The sequence below is a fragment of the Rhinocladiella mackenziei genome (assembly GCF_000835555.1).
Source record: "Rhinocladiella mackenziei CBS 650.93 unplaced genomic scaffold supercont1.8, whole genome shotgun sequence".
In the NCBI taxonomy this organism is placed as follows: domain Eukaryota; kingdom Fungi; phylum Ascomycota; class Eurotiomycetes; order Chaetothyriales; family Herpotrichiellaceae; genus Rhinocladiella; species Rhinocladiella mackenziei.
In genome coordinates this window covers 28,995-48,943 of record NW_013550597.1, presented here as the reverse complement: position 1 = coordinate 48,943, position 19,949 = coordinate 28,995, and the positions used below count along the sequence as shown (strand labels likewise).

Genomic DNA, 19,949 nt, shown 5'->3' with positions numbered 1-19,949 from the left:
GCATCACAATCCCGAGACGGAAGAATCATCCTAGCCATTCAAGCTATCCGATCATCATCGAATTGGAACAAGAGGATGCGATGCGAAGCGCGCAGCAATGATGCCGCATCCGATGCTGATGCTGTCAGCGCCTGGCTCCGCCCTCCGTATATTGAGGACTCTCCGTATACACTTGAGGTTGGGCGAAACCAAGTAGAACATCCCTAACATATGCTAGCTCCGAGTTTCGCAACCTCATATCTATTTGGTTTGTAAGTGGATTTTGGTGAGAGATCGGTACACTTTTCGATACCAGGAAGTATAATATGCGCACCTATGTCGTGGAACCGAAGAAGCAAAAGCTGCGGCAGAAGAAGGCCAAAAAGGAATATCTGTAAAAGGGAGATTCCTAGATGAGCGCTTGCATAAGAGTTTACCTGCGACGTTTCGTATCAGGCGAGCGGCATCTATCTAGAGCGAGTCCCAAGTAAGATATAAAACTTAGGTTATCTTAGATAGAAATGAGAAGACATAAGACCGGGTGAGGCTAGCAGAGACTTGGGATGTGCAGCAGAGCAAGACGCGGTTAATTCTTGCGTGTATAGTGTTGTAGAGCGTGTTGCGAATTTTAGGCAGTAGAAGCATTGATTGTATTCTATATACTCCAGATCCTTTGATCTATACAGTCAATCGAGCATCATATCACAACAGAGCGAACGGGGCTGAAGGCTAGAAATAAGGATCCTGAATCCAATGTGCACCGATTCTACTTGTAAAGTGCGGTCCGATGTTAGAACTACGTAAATTTAGAACCACAGAGATCCTGAAACATAGGGGGTAAGAATGAGTGTATTTGCTGTTAATAAAGAATGTCGATTGTTAGGGCTTTTCTGTGTTGTTCTTGATCCCGGTCCTTCAGGGCTTATCATAAGTAACCAGTCCATCCCCGAGATGAGAGCAGGCGGGCCGAATCGGGTCGGAGGGCTCGCAAATCTCTTTACCACAATAGCGAGAAACCTAAGCGCAATAGCTGCTGTTCCACTTCCATGAAACAACACATCGTCGCAAGAAAACTATGTCCAGGCCTCATCGTGCGTTGGAAACCGAAACTCTGGGATTTCTGATGGCTTCCTCTTCTTCACTCGTATTTTTGCGCTGGGAGATGGAATGCGCAAAATCCCGACCCAACTATCGGATGGCCTGTTCGGCAGCATCTCGAAGTCATAGTGCAGTAAAATGTAAGCCAACATAAGTTTCAGTTCCGCTGCAGCAAAGAAACGACCAGGACAAGCTTGTCGTCCATTGCCAAATGCTAGATAGTCGTTGCTGGTAGCGGCAAATGACATGCGTGACCGCTCCACGTGATCGGGAAGCCTCTCGCCGCTGTTGACATCTCGCCGTAAATCGACGAACCGGAACGGGTGGAAGAATTCCGGCGACGGGTATTTATTGGCATCTGTTAATACAGCGAGGCTGGGTACTGCAACGAAGTTACCGTGGGGAATGTGAACTCCCAAAGGAGTCGTTAGGCCGTCTTTTGCTACAACAACTCTCCGCAGAGCCACTGCAGTCAGAGTGTTGAGACGTGCACTCTCGCGGAATACAGAATCGAGTTTCTCCATCTTGTACATCGAGTTCTTGGTCCAGACACCCTGCGTCTCAGCTAAGACGCTTGTGATCTCAGTGCGAAGTTCATCAAGAACCTCAGCTTTGGACGAGATAAGGTCCAGGACGAGATTTGTGATCGTCAGGGATGAAGTATGAATGGATACCAGGTTCAACAGAAGAATTCGGCCTGCTAGTGTTCTGGGCTTCCACATACGTGGATCGCCGCTGGCAATAGCTTGCTCGATACTCCATTGCAGGAAGTCGTTCTTGGCCGCAGCAAACTTGTCCTTGTCTTCTTTCATATTATCGATACGATCTCGCAGACGACCCTCAATCTCTGGTAGTAAAATGTTGGTGAATCGTCGCTCGAAAAAATGATTCGGTAAGGTGAAGAGCGGCGAAGCCAATGGTCGCAAGGGCTCCCATACGAAGCTTAAAAACCTGGCGCTTAAAGGCAGACACCTAGCAAAACCAAGGCCGGCGTTGAGCAGTGCTGGATCACGGCAATAGGGAAGACCGACAAAGGCACGGTTTGTGACTTCACCCACAACGCGACCGAGAGTGTCCCACACGCCTACGTCACGAAATGTCTCAGTGTCGCTACCCCAGATCTCCTCGAAGCAGAAAGCCGTTTCCTCGTTCAACGCGGACAGCAGATTGCCAATTTGATTCGTTAATGTGGTTGTGATGAGATGTTGGTGCGCCGCATTTAAAATAATGAAGTTATCCGCTACGGTGTATCTGTAGAGAAGTCCTTCCTTGATAACCGCGCGAAGATTGAGCACCGACTCTGGCTGCTCGCTGACAAATTGCGTCTCAGAGGCAGGCAAGACGATGAAGCTGGCTCCTCCAGGACCGGCAACAGGCAAGATTGCCGCCTGATCAGGGTATTGCTGGTATCCTTCCAGTGCTGCCTTTTTCACGTCGAGCGAGTTTCGCAGTGTCGCTTGGAAAAAGGGAAACCAGTCGCCTTTGCGTGCGCCAATGATAGGGAGACCTTTGGGAAGACGTGGGCCAGAGCTAGAAGAGATTCTCCACGCCATATAGCATAAGAGAACCGCTCCAGTCAACATGCCATACGGAATTCCCATAGTGCGGAATGTGTCTCGGTGCACCTTGCCCCAAGCTGAGTTTACTATAAGGTTCAGAATTGAGTGATCAATTCTTCACAAGATAATCTGCAACGGTGGGTCGCTGACATGCCCCGGCTCCTATCCAGAGTGACCGCCAGATTAGGAAATATCCGAGGTCCAGTCGCCGAAACAAACGGAAGAGACTTTTGTGTATTTCAAGGTTCGGCTGTGTTGGTAAAGCGGTCCTAGCCGGATGATTTCATGGTATAGCTCCCACATTTTGGGATCGTCAGCTAGCCAAGTTCACGACCACCTATCTTTCTTGGACCTCTTCTGCCATTCTTTGGAGCATTGCACTTGCTGCTATGAAGATTTTAGCGCTGCACGGACTAGGAGCCTCCGGCGCCTTACTAAAAGATCAGTTGGCACCATTTATTAGAGAATTGGGCGCAAGCTATCAATTTGTTTTCCTTGATGGAGCAATACCGTGTGGAAGAGGACCCGGTAAGCTTTGCCATCCATACACAGACGTATCTCACTCGCTACCTTGAGCGTAGGAAATGCGAGCCTAACTTTTGATAGCGGTTCCAGGTTGGGAGCCTGGGCCTTTTCAGTCTTACGCCACGGGCTTCTCTCCGCAAGAGATGCGAGAGACGCTTCAGAGGATAGACGTTTTCGTCAAAGAAAATGGTCCTTTCAACGGTGTTCTCGGGTTCAGCCTTGGTTCTGCAATGGCCATTAGCTACATCCTTGACCAGCAACGCCGAAACCCAGACACCCGGCCGCCCTTCTGCTTTGCCTTACTCTTTTCTCCAATCTTCGTCGCCTCAGCCGACGACCACTGCTACGAGGGCCTCGTCAACCGCATCCTCGATGACGACCACGCAAATTTCCGGGGAGAGTTCCCGGACGGCGATTTTGCATCGCTGCTAGACTCGAAGGAGGAGTGTATCTTCAGTGAATATCTGAAAGTTGTCTTGTCAATGCACTCAAGCGTTGGAAACATCTTGCCAAACACCCGTCTCGACTTTCTTTCGTTTGAGGCACAGGCAGGGAATGTACCGCGCCTATTACATCCGGAAATATACAAGGAGCGCATACGCATCCCGACTGTGCACGTTTCGGGGGAGAAGGATATATATGCTATGGCGGAGCAAACGCGCGTGGCAGAGGGGTTATGTACGCCTTCGTTAGCGCAAGTGCATCGGCACGATGGAGGACATGACATACCGTTCAAGAGGTCGGATGTCCAGACTATAATCTCGATGGCAAAAGTTGCAGCCGAAAAGGGAAGGCAGCTGCAAGAACTGTATGACTTTTGAGAGACGACATGCCATTCTGAATAGCTGCGAAGATACCCCGTCGATAGGGCCGTTCGAACGCTCAGATGCCTTATTGACGCCGGGCGAAAGTTACATACATACCGGCTATGCTGTTTAGAAAATAAAGACAAGACACCTGCGTTCCGCAAGCCGGAAGTGATGAACCAATCCATGCCGTCAATGTCATCGCGAAGATGCCGCTAGACTCACGTCATAAACAGACGCAGAATTGCCGTGCAAACTATTGTCTAGTACAAAGTTCCGCCGTCATATGCAAAAGTCATACTAAGAGAGGAAGAAGGCATAGCGGCTGAACTCGTCATCATCCTGCAAAAAGTCCGTTTCTTCCTCAGACAAAGTCATCACAAATTCAATGCCACCATGCTGTTTGCGTGGAATCACAAAGCACGTGCGGTACCCACGATTGCACATTCCCATCATTGGGCGGAAAGCTTCTGGCCTTCCGCCGTTAGCAAATACATGTTCTCCGAAGCAAGTCTCATTGAATGGCAGTGCCATTGGCGACAATATGCCTACGGATGCCGACTGAGGTGACATGCGAGAAGCGCGCATCTGCACATTGCGACTGTCGTACTCTGGAAGAGACCGCAGCAGACCATACGCTTCTAGCAGAGCATTCTGACCTGCTTTTTTCGTGGCATTCGTGCGAATCATCTTGGCCACCCATGGAATACTCGTACCTTGAGCTATCAGAGTGCGTAACGGAAGTGTGAATACGTGCTCGAAGTTCAGATTGCCGAGATAGCTGGTAGGCAGAAGATGCGGGATATCTGGCCGTGCATCGAAAGGCATTGCAAGCGTCGCCTTTTCATCCACATCCGTGTTTTGTCGTGCTACTCTCACCGCCGCCCAGGCCCTGATGACACTCCTCCAAATAAAAGCACAGATGACATCATTCCCAGAAACGTCGGTAGAATTGTGTACTGTAGCAAGCTCTTTACGGAGTGCCGTGTACATGTGCTGTGGCATATAAAACAGCCTGGGCTTCATATCAGGCGCCTGATATATGTCATGACTTGCACCAGACCCAGCATTAGTTTCGGCACTGTCATCGAACTTGGGTGCGTCTTTGCTTGCCTGGTCGCGCCCATCAGCTTCGACGAGGTGCTGCGAGGTTGAGGCCTGATGTTTATCAAAGGGTTGAAGGGATAGGTCCCTCGCTTGAGCCAAAGTAATGTCCAAAGCAGCCCGATCGACGCTCGCTGCGGGAATTGGCAGGAGTGATTGACTTCCAATTGCTGGCTTGTCCAAGAGGCTCCTACAATGGTCCGCCCACAACTTGGTCACATTGAGCATCGCAGTCCCGTCTGAAGCCGGCGCCGCGATGGACAAAACCAGGAAGCAGCCGCCGGGAACGAAATTCGCCTGCGCTGCGAATACTTCCGCTCCTGACTCGAAATCTGGTTCGAATGGCAATGTCCAAAGCAAGACCTCATCGTCAAAAAAGTCCAGGGGAAAGCCAGCCTCTCGCAGGTCGGCAAACGATGTAGACGCAGGCAGTTCATTAAAGCGTAGAGGAATCTCAGAAATCTGAGAGCACCCTCGGCCGTGATCAATGGGATCGTAGCGTATCTCGAGCTGACCCCTTCGCCACCCTGACCGATCTTGAGATTGTGAATACATTCTACCATTGAGCCATGGCGTCTGCAGGATTGTCAGGCGTAGACCTTCGCGAAGGCAGGTGAACGCATCTTCAGGAGATACATTTTGCTTCAGGCCAAGGTATATGATGCTCTGGGGGATGTTGCAGGGCGCGATATGGTCCAGAGGCCCAAGGGGGATGTGAAGTATGTTATTTTTTGAAGCCATAATCCGCATGTGTCCAAGCCATGTGAAAGATCGAATGCGTCGACAGTCAGGTAACGATTGTCTGCTTAAGTTGGAATGTAGAAACTGGTGCAGCTACAATCAAAGTAGGCAATAAGCAGACTGTTCCTCTTCGCTCTTGTAAACGTCGGATGTTTCCGCATTGGGGAGGTCACCGGGTTTGTGAACAAAACGAATAAAATGGGATTAGGCTGTGCAACGGGTCGGGTCGGGTTGGGTTTTCGGAGATCCTTACACTACCGATTTGTAGGACTGAGAGGATCGATTGATTGAATCTATCTGAGCGAAACGCAAGTGTGAAATATGTCAAGGTGCTAGTGACTGAGAATAAAAGCGGCCTTCGACAAGGCCTCACTTGGTAATTAATATAGTTCCACTCGTAATATTACACAAGCGACAAAAATGCCACGAGTGCGTCATGTACCGCGGTTCGATGGTCTCGACCTCTGATAAACTGTGGACTCTAGGGAAGGAATGTGTTATTGTTATATGAGGAAGAGTGCAACATTGCCAAGGTGTCGAACAAGGTCTCATTGAACGGCCAAATGGTAGCAAGTGCCCCTTTCGTTGAAAAGGAGGTTATCACCCCTATGCAGGTTTTAGGGGTAGAAATAGGAGAAAAAAAGGGGTCGACTCAACGTGTATATATACCAGTAACCTGGCAGGACCGGTTGGGGGTAGACAGAGCATTCAATACATCTCAAGTTGTTCCCCAGTTTGACACAAGGTAACACGTCGCGTGATTGGTCAACAGTGTCCATGTGATATGTAGCTTGTAAAGATCTTCGGAAGTGTTGTACGCTTGGTCGAAAGTATATAATCTGACTGTTGAACAAACGATAACCTATCGTTCATGGCAAACCTACTCGTTTTGTAACACCCACCCCCTGGCGTGCAACACGTAGATAGATATATAGATGGACTCTATCCCACACTCATTTGAAGAGCCCAGAGCATTTATACATCTCGAGTGGCACCCAGTTTGACACTGACGGTCCCTTGGACCCTTTAGAAATAGGACAAGCTCTCCGTAAAATTACACCCAACCTCTAAGCGTAGAGCTACAGGGGGGTGACAAATCTTTTGTTGTCGACGTTAATTCTGTGCCTCTTTTCCCGAAAGGGTATTTTCGCGGCAACGTGTGTAGGTTGACCCATGGGCGGATCGACTGCCTCTTCCATCGGATCCTCAGCAGCGATCCCCGCTTCGGCCAGTGCAATCGGCAAGGCCACTGTACGTAACGTTCCCGCGACTGCCTGCGCTGCTCCGTGTTGAATAGGTTCCAACAGCTTCATGATCCTGGCCAAGGGTCGGGCTGTCCACACGAACGAGACGTGATCCAGCACCACTCCCAGGATCTTGACGGATGTTCTTGGGGAACCTCTTCGCCTCCTATGGTCAGCGGTCGGTCACTTCGCCTTCCTTCCGTGCGGGTAAAATAGATAAACATCGTCTTTTTCTATTCAAACGTCGCTCCGCTGCTGGCTTCCCATGCCTCTGCTTTAGTCACAAATTACTTTGGATCCTAGTGTGTTGTCATCTGCCGACACTCCCGTGACCCACGCTGAATAGTTATCTATAAACGGTATCGATCCTTGGTGAGCATTGATGACGTTCTGTACTAGGTTGGCGTTAACGAAGAGGAAAAGAATGGGCGACAGGGGCGATCCTGAAGCAGTTCCGGATGGCGAAGATCGTAGGTGGGCGAGTCATGGCCGTTCACGGTGATCATCACTCGGCGTTCGCTGCAGAAGCTGTCAATCCATCGCACCAGATTCTCTGGAATGCGCGTCTCTCTGAGCCGGTGAAGGAGGACGTCCTTACAGACCCCATTGTGCGCTCCCTTCACGTCGAAGCTGACTAAGCTCAGCACCTTGCGGTCGTGCCAGGCGTCGAAGATTCGTTCCTGGAGCATTATGGGTGCTTGGGTTGTGGATCTTCGTTTCCGCGCTCCGAAGTGGTTGTTGGGGATGAGGTGCCAGGTTTCGGCGAGGTAGGAGATGCGCTCGGCGAGGGCGGCGTCCAGCATATTTCCCTGCGTCGAAAGCAGGGAGATCAGTCGGTAGGCGCTCGGCTGTTCGTAGTCCTCTTGGCCACTTTGAATGTTCGAGGGAGTTGCCTTCTGGTTAGCGAGTGGTGGAAGATCTTGTCTCTCACAGTCGGTCACAGCTTCTGCCATACCACGATCGACATGTCGTCAAACCTAGGAGCTTTCTACGGGTTCAATGCAAAGACCGCTCGTTCGATTTTATTCTGCGCGAGGGAGATGTCGGGAAGCGTCGTCGCTCGGGCCTCGGGGAAGAACGTGGTCAGCAAAGTCTGTGCAATGCCTTCATCGTCCTCCACTTCCTGTCCGTCGGTAGTCCGAAGAGAGGGAATTCGGGCAAATACATTGGTGGAGTCGGCAAGGAGATCAGAGCACCAATTCCACGCAAGTTTGACAGTTATGAGCCCAACTTGCACTTTGGGATAGCCGCTCGTGTCCGGGTAGTCAGTCAACCTGTCTACTCTTTACCCTCCATCGGATAGAAGCCTGCTGGCTATCGTCTGCGCTCATCGATTAGCCACTCTACCTGCACGTAGAGACCAGCACCTCGATCAGCACGATCACAGAGCATCACGGTCCGACCGATTACGCCGATACTACTAGTCTGGACACCACACTAACTCGAGGATCAGAAAGAAACGGAGATATTAGATGTGAAGTCGGGAAGACGGATACGCCATACACTGCAGCCACAAGATCTGACCTGTTGAACGGTTGGACAGTAGCATAAGCCCCTTTTCAGGGAAAAAGGGTTATCATTCCTATGTAGGATATAGAGGTAGGAATAGGAGAAGAAAAGGGGTCAACCAAACTTGTATAAACACCAGCAACCTGGCATAGACAGAGCATTCAATTCATATTCTCTTGGCATTCCACGTTTGACCGACTGGATACCACGAGACGAAGGTAGGATATCCTCTCGAAGACGACGACGACACGAAGATTAGGACACATTGTGAGCTACGATATCTGACCGGACACGACAATACTAAAGGAACTCGGACACTGTCATGGGGCGCCAAGACCCCATGCCAAGAACATGTATATAGCATGCGTTACGCAGAATACCCCTATTCGACTTCTAAGCGTGGAAGTCGATGTCGCCCCTGCACCTATATAGGTATCCTTTTGACGTCTTTACAGCCCGCTGGCGAGCCTGTCCCTGACATACACGGTACTGACCAGTATGCTACTAGGACTCAACTAGAGGCAGCCTGCGCTAGGCGTCTAGTTCGGGAGTCATCAGAGGGAGAACAATACACACTTCGAGTGCAAAGACGAGACAAAGGCAGATTACAACATTCCAAGATTAACGAGATCAGTACCTTCAACGGACAAAGGCATTCATACATTCATTTAGCAAACAGTCTTTCCAATTGATTCAGGCTACATCAATGGCGTCGATATGGCATCGATATAGCATGGGGGTGCGTCAGATAGCTAGGTGCCTATTGTGCCAAGAACACCTATTGCCGCCTATATATATAGGAGCTCTCCCCCTTCCATAGCTATATTCTACACACGAGTTTTCCCACCTTCTATCCGCACCCGCGCTCTGTTTGACATTAGCGTATATCGAAGCAGAGAATGTTAGCAGCGCACAACCCCGGTCTAGTGAATGACTTATGAACCATGCGGAACCTTGTAGGCGTATTGGATCGCATAAATTATTTCACAGAGCGCGTCGCATTCGGCTAAAACGGGTCAAGTTCCGAGTCGACTTTGGCACCCGACACGGCGTGGCCTTTCCCCTTAAGCCATACCCGAGAATGGAAGTTCCGACCTGGCTGCCGCGGTGTCGCTATAACATGTCTACGAGGCCCACGCCAGTCCATGCAAATGCTCTAGTTGAATTCTAGTGCTCACCACCTCCGCCCAACCGTATTCAAGATCTTCCTGCCGTACGTTTGCCCGAACATCCGAAAATCGATCATGTCTACATACCCCTTTAACGGCAAGTGTGCTATAGTGACCGGAGCGGGTTCAGGCATCGGCCACGCGTTGACTAAGATCCTCCTCTCATCTGGATACTCCGTCGTGCTCGCGGATCTCAAGCTCCGCCCAGAAGCTGAGCAGACGCTGGCGGAATATGAATCCACTCCAGGCTCGGCAACTGCCGTGTTCCATCCCACAGACGTATCGAATTGGAAGCAACTAGCATCCCTCTGGGAGGCCGCGATTGAGTGCTTTGGCCGCGTCGACATCGTCGCCAGCGTAGCAGGAATTTATGAGCCACCCTCGAGTAACTTTTGGAAGCCACCGGGGATCTCTCCGGTATCCCGTGACCCGGCCGACGCATCCACTGGACAATACATGACGTTCGCAGTCAACCAAATTGCTCCCATCAGGCTAGCGCAGATTGCCGTCGACTACTGGACACAACATCGCGACATTCAAGGCAATTTCCTGGCGGTCGCGAGCATTTCAGCATACCTTCACTCCATTGAGACACCATTGTACATGGCGAGCAAGGCGGCGTTGGTTAGCTTCGTTAGATCGCTGGGCGCGCTTCGAGATCTGTTTGGCATACGAATGTCGGCCGTATGCCCCGGTCCCGTTCTTGTACGTCTCCCGCCGGTCGTAAGAGCCAGCTTGCTCCTTCTCGATCTCTATAATTCGAGCATTCAACTGATTCAGACTGATTAGACTCCAATTTTCGAACCCGGATGGAACAAGAAGTTGACTGCAGATGACGTCTATCTCACACCGGAAGAGTGTGCAGCCGTAATTCTCCGTGTGATGCAAGAGCCCCAATGGGGGAATGGTAGTATTGTGGAAACCCAGAAAATAGGAGATAAGAAAGCGTCGGAAATCATTGTGCGCGATGTGCATCTGGAACAAGTTTATCCCACGAAATACGGGAAGCCGAGCGAACGTGTGATTCAAGGCAGGCAGGATCTTGTGAAGAGAATTCAGGAAACTGGACTGAGAGGTTAGCATGAGCAACTTGAGATCATCTGCTGGGCTCTTTAACACCTTGGGCTAGTAACTTTGCATCCAATTAGTCTTTAAACATTGACCAGTCCAAGTCTGAAACTGCCGGATGCCGCCAAAGGATCCAATACTATTGTTGGTGCGATATCTTCGACTGAATCTTATCCCACGATTCTCTAACTCTTGATTCTATATTGATCACAAGCTTCCGGGCTCCCCAATTCCAACTTACTCGATCCTTGATGTGAGCCAGAATTGCACATAGTTGATTAATGTGTAGAAGCACGGCATGATGAACAAGCCGTGACCGTATTTCTGGGGCGTCAATCTCGTAACGCCCAAGGAAGATAGCAACTCCCAGGAGTCCGGATGTATCAAAGGCCGGGTCGTCGTTGCTTGATGAGTGAAGGGCAGGTCCGCCAGTCTCCATTGCTCTCAGGTCCGATAATTGTCGGCTCTCAGGGCTGGATCCGTGGAACCGTTCCTGCGAAGGCAGACATGTGGTAACAGTCTCTGCCATGGTACCGAGCCGCTGTGCAATTGTGGCAAGAAGCATACCATTGTCAATGCAGGCATTACATTGCCGGCAGACAAGGACCTGTTCGGTCGTATCCATGCCGCGAGCGAGTGACATGAGAATAATGTCGAGGTCTGCACCTGAGTCCCGAGCATCAGTACCAAGACCTCGGGAGCCCATGTTCTCCAGTGTCTTTAGCATCATAGGGACGCACTGACACGATCTTTCTGATGCATAATTTCTTGATTGCTCGCGGGTGCGAGCACTGGTGCTCCTAGAAAACGAAGCAAGTCCCGATGTCGGAAATAAAGAAGCCATATTCGGTGTGGCAAGGGCATTGGCGGATGAGCTGTGCGTCTGTGACGTATGAGAGCGAGGTACAGGCGGTTCTACTGTCGAAGCTAAGTTTAGGACCGACTCCCAAGGTTGGGCGCCTCTTTGCAAGCCCTCTGTTTGATACTGCTGCACATCATGTACTGAAAAGCCGGCGTTACCTTGTTGTGACATTGTCAAGGACGACTGGTTCGGGTTGAGCATCCTGGAGGCCGACACTGAAGCGGACGAAATCAAGGACTGATCCGATAGATGCAAGTGCTGACTGCTCGATTGGCTTGATTCCAAGTCGTACAAAATGTCAGCTATGTTATTATCGACTTCCATGTTGCCAATCGGGGTTTGCGGACGTTTTCCTTGCGGGGGTAAGGCGCAGAAGACGGAAGCTGGTGTACGAGGCTGTTTATCCGCAGTAGGTGACTCTTGGCCGTCGTCCACGATGTGCTGGTTTACACTACTAGGAAAGTCCCAAAGCAAATCTGTCACCCCTGGTATAGGTGATAACGTCCATGAAAGGTCCGCGGATGTCGCAGATGGAGTTGGAACGGGCGTCCCAGAGCCTACGGCATCCACGTCTGCAGTTTCCACTTCTGGCTGTTCATGTGAATTTGGCCTTGAAGTATTCTCTTTCTCGAAACTAGCGTCTGGTGATAGCACGGCGGCCGAACCTCTGGACGACTGCGTGGACTGCCGGCGAAGCTTATCTGCAGAGTTGTCTGCGTTCGATGGGTAGGTACAAGGTTTGGGCACAGCGCGGCATCTTTCGCAGCCGTTCTTGTCGCCACTGCACTTAAGCTGTATTATAGAGGCTTTATCAGCGTATGATGTTAGCCGATGAATAGGAGTATTCACCTTTCGAGTACGGCAAGAATTGCATGCCTTCCTGGTGTAGCCCCGAGCCTCAAACCCATCAACCCTCCCTAGCTTAACGTGCTCAACGTCCTTTGTGTCTGTGTTGTATCGAAAAGTGCCGAACATTGGTTCTAAGAAGTAGGTGGTGTGCGTCGAGCTTACCTAGATAAATGGGAACACACGGCCTTAGACGTCTACCCTCTACATTTTATTTTGCAAAAAAAGAGGATCTTCAGTTTTGTTCCCTCGTTGCAGAAAAAAACATTAAGAGGGAAAAAGGTAATCAGAGATGCATTGGGACGGTTGAGTTCGGCCGTTGAGGGGTCGGGCTGTTGCGTCCAGTTAAATGCACCACTGGGGTTAAGGCATATCACTGCGTGATTCCCACTCCCACACGGTTTCCCACTTTTTCCAACTCTCATCGTACATCTTGCCCTCTGCGAGCACCCAGAGGGCAGGCTACGCGCCTGCGGGACGATGGACTCACACCTTCACGCAGTGTCCGGTGTTAAGCACTGGAAAAGTGTGAACTGTGACGAGTCCGCAGCTTCAACTTCAAAAAGAGTGGGACGACATTGAAAACCATCCGACCCAGCAGTATCCATCTCGTACCCGGAACCGAAGCAGGCTGGGATACGTGTCATACCCGGCACGTACGAGGGTAGCCGGATCCCTGGAAGGTACGTACTTGCAGCCCTGTTAATTCTGATGTATTCTATCTTAGGGAGCCCTCTGTGACGCTTACGACTCTGTTAAACTTCGAGAACGGGTCACTGTCCACGATCCAGAGGTTCATCTACGAGGGACCCTGTTAGACTCCGAGAACAAGCTCCCCCTCGACCTCTTAACCCTATACCAAAGGCCCTGTTAAACTTCGAGAACAAGTCACTGAAGGTATTGAATGGAGGAGGATAGTCTACTAAAAGGAACAAACCACCGCAAGGAAATACAAGCGGAAAGGTGGACATAAGCTTGATTAGCGAGGGATCGCAATGTGAGAAGAGTTGCTGGCTAGAACTCTCTCACGGTCCCCATGTAAGACATGGACGGCCTAGATGTGGGAAACTACGCTAGGTAACACGAAACGAGTCTCATATGAGAAGTATACGACTCGCGGGTTGTAGTGTGCATTGGTGCGATGGAATTCACACATGAGTCAGGGATTTCAATCTCGAGAAAACTGGAACCAGATCTGACGGTAGGTGGCAGAGAGTCTTCGCCGCAGAGTGTTTTCGACATGGTTCTTTGGTCAGATATTTTCAGGGGCAGAATAGGTTCCGACCGAAACTGACACTTCAGGCTGTGCACGAAGTATCCAAAGCAACGGTCCCGTAGTTGACAACTGCGTTCTCCGACATCTTCAAAAGTCCAGGGAAGCAGAAGAGGCAAATGTCGACCGGATGGAGGGTGTCGGCTCTTAAATGCTCTTGTCGATTCTCGACATGTGCGGTGCACATGCTGCCTTCGACTCCGTTCCCCTGTAGACCCCCTGTCCGAAACGCTTCTGACTTTACGCCCTGTGGAACTGGCTCGAGTCCTTCATGGAACGGTCGTTACACGCTATCTGCATTCGAACAGCATCCCTAGGCAGATTTCCTAAGATTTCGCCATCGGCTGTGCGCAGCTTGAGTCTCCCCTTCTCCGTCCAGTGCACTCTGGCATGTTCATGCCCCTACCTCTCCCTCGAGCCGTGCGCTCTCAGCCCTCCGCCAAACTAACCTGGACGTGCCTTTCAGATTTCTCGCAGAAGTGGAGACTTTAAAGACTGCATCCGCGAGTTCCAGGTCTGCCACTATCATTGGGGGGGGGGGAAAAAAATTTAAAAAAAAAAACCTAACCCACGGTGCGGTTCGACGCACATTGTGCCCGTCTTCGCCCCTTTCAATTGTGACAACCACCCCAGTTAGAGGGGAAGAAAGAATAGCTCCCTCGCACTGTAACACAAATTCCACCTCTTTCTGAACCTGGTCCCAGTCGCAGGCCCGCAACACCGCATTGCGCACTACAGCCTCCGGCAAGGCAGGGCTCGAGCTTGGCGACCACTTTCGCCGCCAATACTATCAAGCATGCCAGGGGTCATTCCTTGCGGTGCACATGTCACGGCAGTTCACGGTTGTGTGTCTTAGACAGCCCACTGTCTCATTCGTATGCAGGCCGCCCCTTGAGACATCGAAGATTAACCCTCTCTTCCACACTCGAACCACGAGAGGCGGCAGAGGAGGAATTGCCATTAGCCTGCCAAAAGTGTTCTCGATTTAGAATTCTCTACCAACTCGAGGGCAGATCAGAAAGGGAGAAACGTCGCGACGTCCACGAGAGTTGGGAATCACCTGACTGGCCACATCATCGCGACCGCAGATTCTGTACAGGAATCGAGGACGTTGACGTCATCGGGCTGCAACCGTGTTGTGAGCCGCCCTGGAGACTGAGGACATGGAAGACATTAATCGCGATTATTGGACGCTTCGGAGACTTTAGCAGCAACATGAATGGCTCTTCGACACGTCCCCTTGGAGCACTAAATCCATGATCTTTAGTGCTGAGACCAAGCCATCGAAGAAATGACTAAGATGAAATTGGTGAGCATCGATTGATTTCAATTGTCTCGAACTTTGCTAAATTGCACATCTGTAAGTCGGGAGCGCAATACGTCAACAAGATCTTCACTTTGTAACTAATGAAGCGTTAGGGGTCTTCCACCAATCCTTGCGGACGCCCCTCCATATTAGGCTGACAATTGGTCGCCTACTTATGATGAATCTGATTCTCTTTCGCCACATTTCACCATTTAGGTTTCCGCGCCGAGCGAAACTTGGCTAGAAGCCATGATCGGGACTTCTCACATTCATCCGCGGCACCAATCAGAATGTAAAGACAACTTGCATGAACCTATTCCCACATTCATTTCGAATATGTGTTGGAGAGTTCTCAAAAGAGGGCTCAAATTCATGCTTTTGTCGAGCTGTATGCCACCTTGATCATGTGGACCACGTCTTTCTTGATAGACAATTTCAGTTCTCTCAGAAGGGACTGTGAGTCATTTTGTGATTCAACGTCTCGCGCATAGAAGAAGCAACAATATCAGCTCGTCTTTTGGTTGAGCTCTTATAGCTTAGTGTCACACTAGCCCTTAGCTCTTAAAGAAAGCTAGTTAACACGTTGGGCCGCGATACAGCCCATGGCATGCACCTGTGTCTGGCCGAATCTGTCAAGGCAGAAACTACGTATTGATTATCTATTGGTTAGCAAAGATAGCGGACTCTACAAACAACGTAGCAGAGAAGACCCTAGAATTTGCAAACTCTTTTGGAGGGTGAGAACGAAATTCCATTGAGTGATGTGGCTAAATACGCTGACAAGAGCCCCTGCAGAGCCCGCAAGGAGCTAAGGAACAAGGTTAGGGCCTGAGCCTCCCCCGTCATATACTGTAATATCTAGGCCTTGACATGAGCCGGGTTAACCCGCGGGTTATGGGTCGGGTGGGGGCTTTTGGGCTATTACTCTTTTGACCTATAACCCTGCAGGGTTGGGCTAGTAAAAGGGGTCCAACCCACCCGAAACCCCGTTTGGTCGCCTAAAGTTTAGTTAAATTCGGGATGACATAGTGTGCGCAATCTAATAATGCGGGTCATTAGCGAGTGCACTACTTAACGAATTTTGGTGAGAAATTGAGTGGTACGCTCGCTTATGAACTACGTTAAATGAACGATCAAATTGGAATTCTCACTACTGTTGCTTTTATGAGCATTCCCTTTAATTCAATGATTGAAAAACTACTTGGTTAATGCCATATGTTACCGTGCTTAGCTTATTTATATGTTAGGATAACCCGACCCGACCCAGCCCAATTGAACGGGCTTCTGGGTCGGTTTGGGTCAAGCTTTGGTTGACCCCAAAACCCCCGTTCGGGCGGGCCAAGGGGTAGTAAAAGTCCGGCCCGACCCGGCCCATGTCAAGGCCTAGACGGCGTGCAACCCCCCCCCCCTCCTCCCCTCTCTTATCGTCGTCACGAGAGTACTCCCCTTGCGGCGCTGGCCTATTTAGAAGGGGTCCAAGGGACCATCAGACTATATTGTAGCGGGGCGCTACGTGCATGGATTATGTAAGGGGCAAGCAAACACGGGTGGGTGGAAAGTTGGCGAGTGCATTGAACTTTTCTTGTGATTAGAGCTTTGTGTGTGGTTGCTCAACGACTTTGACGACGACATCCTCCCTGCATGACAGGCACTCAAGTGCTAAACCGTTCATCACCTTTACAATATAGTTTCTAAGCGCGTACAAAGCGTACGACGCCTTCGAAGGTCCTTACGAGCGCCCATTCGCCAGGTTTTGCCATATGAATCTGGGGCTTCGCGGGGCCCCGTCGGAACTCCACGAGATGCCCCAAGGCGTTCATTAGCTGGAGCTGCTGAATCGACAGCCTATAAAGTCTCATGATCACTTGGGAATTCGACAAGCACTAGCACTCAGTATTTGCCCGTTTCTGTTCACTGCTCCCGGATTGGTTCCAACGATGGCTGCAAACGTCGAAGACATCAAGTACGGAGTCATAAGTCAGACCTCGCCCGTGATGATGGAGCATCAACGGGACAAGGCAACCCCGTCAGATGCAGTTCTCATATCGAGCAATCCTCGCGTAATGCTGGCGAAGAGGTCCAGACCCCCTATGACGTGGCAACTGGGAGCGGCCGTTATGGCAAGTACATTCCACACTCTGTAGTACTATACCGCCCTGACATTAATCGATCTTGTTATAGTAGGTTGCGCTCGGCTTCGTTGCTCCCGTCGCAGCCATTGGGCTGTTAACCGGCGTCCCTCACTCAGCTCGCAACAGAGCTAGGAGACATCCAAAACCTGCCATGGACTGTTAGCGCCTTTTCAGTTGCCGGTGCAGTCTCATTCGCTATTGCTGAGAGTCTGAGCGGTATATTTGGCCGGCGTTATGTCATCATATCAGGCAATATATCATGGCCATTATCGGATGCGTGAGTTCTACACCAAAGCATTTTGCGGCTTAGGACAAACAGGCTCACTAGGTACAGATTGTTTCCGCCACTACCAACAAAACCCCTTGGACTTGTTGCTGGGGAGACGATTATCGGATTCGCCTGTGGAGTTATTTTCGTTGGCTATGCCAGCGTGTCAGAAATGCTTCCCAACAAATAGCGGTGTGTATATGCCTTTTTTCACATCCAAATAGCTATTAATTTACTGACCGCATCTACAGAGGCGCTGGTATCGCATTGACAGAGTTCTTTATTCAACACCGTGGGTTCTAGTCAGTACCTTAATGGCCACCTCCATATACACTCGAACTGCACTCTCCTGGCGCTGGTTCTCTATCATCGGCACTATCTACGCCACTGTCAGCGTTACCGGCGTCACTCTTTTCTATTTTCCACCTTCACGTCCGGCTCACGACTATGGCAAACCCCGCTGGCAAGAATTTCGAGAATTAGACTTCATTGTCTACTTGCTCTTTGGCGGAGGTCTGCGTATAGCTCTCGTTGGCCTCTCTTGGGCTGGTACACAATATGCGTGGGACTCTGCGGCTTTTCTCGCTCCACTTATTATTGGGATTTGCGCCGTCGCGGCGAGCTTCATCTACGACTTCACGGTTCCTGAGTCACCTTTATTCCCATTGTCGCTGCTGCGAGAGTTTCGGAGATATACCATATTCGTGGTGATCGCTTTTGTGGCCGGATTCATCTATCGTTCGATGGCAGCAATGCTCCCTCAGGTTACTCTCTTCGTATTCACGAGCGATCCCATACAGATTGGCATAATTCAGATTCCTAATGGTGTTGGTCAACTCATTTTTGGCGCTGTGTCATCAGCAGAGATCGGACTCATTGGTCACCTGAGGCTTCAGCTTATCTTTTGGGTGACTTTGATGACCGTCAGCATCGTCTGTCTAGCCGCAACAATTCCTAACCACAAAGCAGCGTTTATGGCAGTTCGGACTTTCGGAATGGGACCATTCCCGACCGTTACCGTTGTGGCATATGTCATAGTCAGCCTGAATGTCCCCCTTCGACACCTGAGAGTTGCCATCGGTCTCATTGGAACATTCCGCAGCGCCGGCGGCAGCCTGGGGAATGCTATTCTTCAAACAATTTTGAACTCAATCGTCGAAAGCGAGCTCGCGCCTGCTATCATCAGCGCCGGCACCCAGCATGGCTTCCCCCTTGAACATGCTGGGGAACTGATTCAGGCTACAGTTTCGAATGCAGTGGGGGTGCCATACGTCTTCCGTTCGGTTCCCGGAGCAAGCTACAGCAGCTGCTCCGAAGGGCGTTTACGCATATGCGTTTCAACGGGTTTTCCTCACCATCATTCCCTTCGGCGTAACTGCCATCGCATGTGCATTGTTGGCAAATGATCCGTCAAAGTATCTCACCAATCACATAGTAGTCCAGATGGAAAAGGAAGATCTTTTCGGCCACGAAAAGAAGCAACATGATACCCACTTGGCTGATGTTAGCGCTGCAGATAAAACAAAGGCATGAGGCGGCCAGGGCGAGATAGCGGTCTTCTTGTACGAGGTAGAAGCCGAGAGTGTCCGTACTTGATACTTCCTGCGGGATATCCTTAACGTAGCCATGAATGCATTCTGCCGAGAAAGTGACAACACTCCCTGACGTTTTTATTTCTATCGTCGCATACCTCTAATCTTTTTCCAAGTGTGGGAGCAGGTAAGGAATCAGAAGGCGGTAGGGTCGAACCTAACTTAGTTAGGTACTAAGCTGTTGCAATGGGACAGCTTCCGGGGTACACTTTTCAGATGCTCCTTATCTGGCTTGTCCAACTTCGAGGTCATCTATTGGAGCCTGCAAAGTGGTGTCCAACCTGGGCAGACGTATCAAATTACGCTGTGAACCAGGAGGTGGCCCAAAATCGAGAAGTACTGGAGCATAAAGTCCTATTTACTAAGCAGACTTTCTCAGATCTCAAAATCCTCAAAACATCGAAAAGCGTAAATGAGTTGATCTTTCAGCTTAGCTAGAACAATGAAAACATTCCCATACGCTCGTGGCACCCTCTCAAGCCTACCGGCCCCATGTTGATACTCTTAGAATATTTGGTATATAAAATTCACAACCAGAAAACAAATGGACTTTTGCATAATTGACCTGTGCTTCTTCCTGATTTAGAACATTAGTGTGAGTCATTATTCAGAGGATAACAGCAATGCTGCCCTTCAATAAGGGACTTGAAGGATTAGCCTGTTCAAGCAGCGAGAGGGCCGTGCCTGGACTTCAAGTTCAGCCACTAGAGCTTGTTGTGCCCACAACTCGGTGCCAAGTAAAACCGCGGGCCCGATGCTTCGGCCGCCGAACCGCTTATCTGTCGCCCAATTTGAACCATATGGATTCTCTATCATCCATTCTTCCCACTCCTCTTAGAAGATCCATGACGCTAAATAACAGGGCCTT

General features: G+C 50.3%; 7 protein-coding genes across 7 annotated transcripts; 3 read left to right on the top strand and 4 right to left on the bottom strand.

The window, feature by feature from the left end:
* Nucleotides 1-1,052: 1,052 nt before the first annotated feature.
* Nucleotides 1,053-2,678, bottom strand: Z518_09617 (uncharacterized protein; the record flags this gene model as incomplete). The annotated part of the gene is made up of 1 exon (XM_013412234.1): nt 1,053-2,678. The coding sequence occupies one exon, from the start codon at nt 2,676-2,678 to the stop codon at nt 1,053-1,055; it is 1,626 nt and encodes a 541-aa protein (XP_013267688.1).
* A 347-nt stretch (nt 2,679-3,025) lies between these two features.
* On the top strand, nt 3,026-3,982 carry Z518_09616 (uncharacterized protein; the record flags this gene model as incomplete). The annotated part of the gene is made up of 2 exons (XM_013412233.1): nt 3,026-3,164; nt 3,243-3,982. 2 exons carry the CDS (start codon nt 3,026-3,028, stop codon nt 3,980-3,982), a joined length of 879 nt encoding a protein of 292 aa, XP_013267687.1.
* Nucleotides 3,983-4,267: 285 nt separating this feature from the next.
* On the bottom strand, nt 4,268-5,812 carry Z518_09615 (uncharacterized protein; the record flags this gene model as incomplete). The annotated part of the gene is made up of 1 exon (XM_013412232.1): nt 4,268-5,812. One exon carries the CDS (start codon nt 5,810-5,812, stop codon nt 4,268-4,270), a length of 1,545 nt encoding a protein of 514 aa, XP_013267686.1.
* A 1,079-nt stretch (nt 5,813-6,891) lies between these two features.
* Z518_09614 (uncharacterized protein) lies at nt 6,892-7,125 on the bottom strand (the record flags this gene model as incomplete). The annotated part of the gene is made up of 1 exon (XM_013412231.1): nt 6,892-7,125. One exon carries the CDS (start codon nt 7,123-7,125, stop codon nt 6,892-6,894), a length of 234 nt encoding a protein of 77 aa, XP_013267685.1.
* Nucleotides 7,126-9,809: 2,684 nt separating this feature from the next.
* Nucleotides 9,810-10,814, top strand: Z518_09613 (uncharacterized protein; the record flags this gene model as incomplete). Its single annotated transcript, XM_013412230.1, has 2 exons — nt 9,810-10,439; nt 10,524-10,814. The coding sequence occupies 2 exons, from the start codon at nt 9,810-9,812 to the stop codon at nt 10,812-10,814; spliced, it is 921 nt and encodes a 306-aa protein (XP_013267684.1).
* A 127-nt stretch (nt 10,815-10,941) lies between these two features.
* Z518_09612 (uncharacterized protein) lies at nt 10,942-12,639 on the bottom strand (the record flags this gene model as incomplete). The annotated part of the gene is made up of 1 exon (XM_013412229.1): nt 10,942-12,639. The coding sequence occupies one exon, from the start codon at nt 12,637-12,639 to the stop codon at nt 10,942-10,944; it is 1,698 nt and encodes a 565-aa protein (XP_013267683.1).
* Nucleotides 12,640-17,480: 4,841 nt separating this feature from the next.
* Z518_09611 (uncharacterized protein) lies at nt 17,481-18,895 on the top strand (the record flags this gene model as incomplete). Its single annotated transcript, XM_013412228.1, has 3 exons — nt 17,481-17,498; nt 17,556-17,681; nt 17,741-18,895. The coding sequence occupies 3 exons, from the start codon at nt 17,481-17,483 to the stop codon at nt 18,893-18,895; spliced, it is 1,299 nt and encodes a 432-aa protein (XP_013267682.1).
* Nucleotides 18,896-19,949: the final 1,054 nt, after the last annotated feature.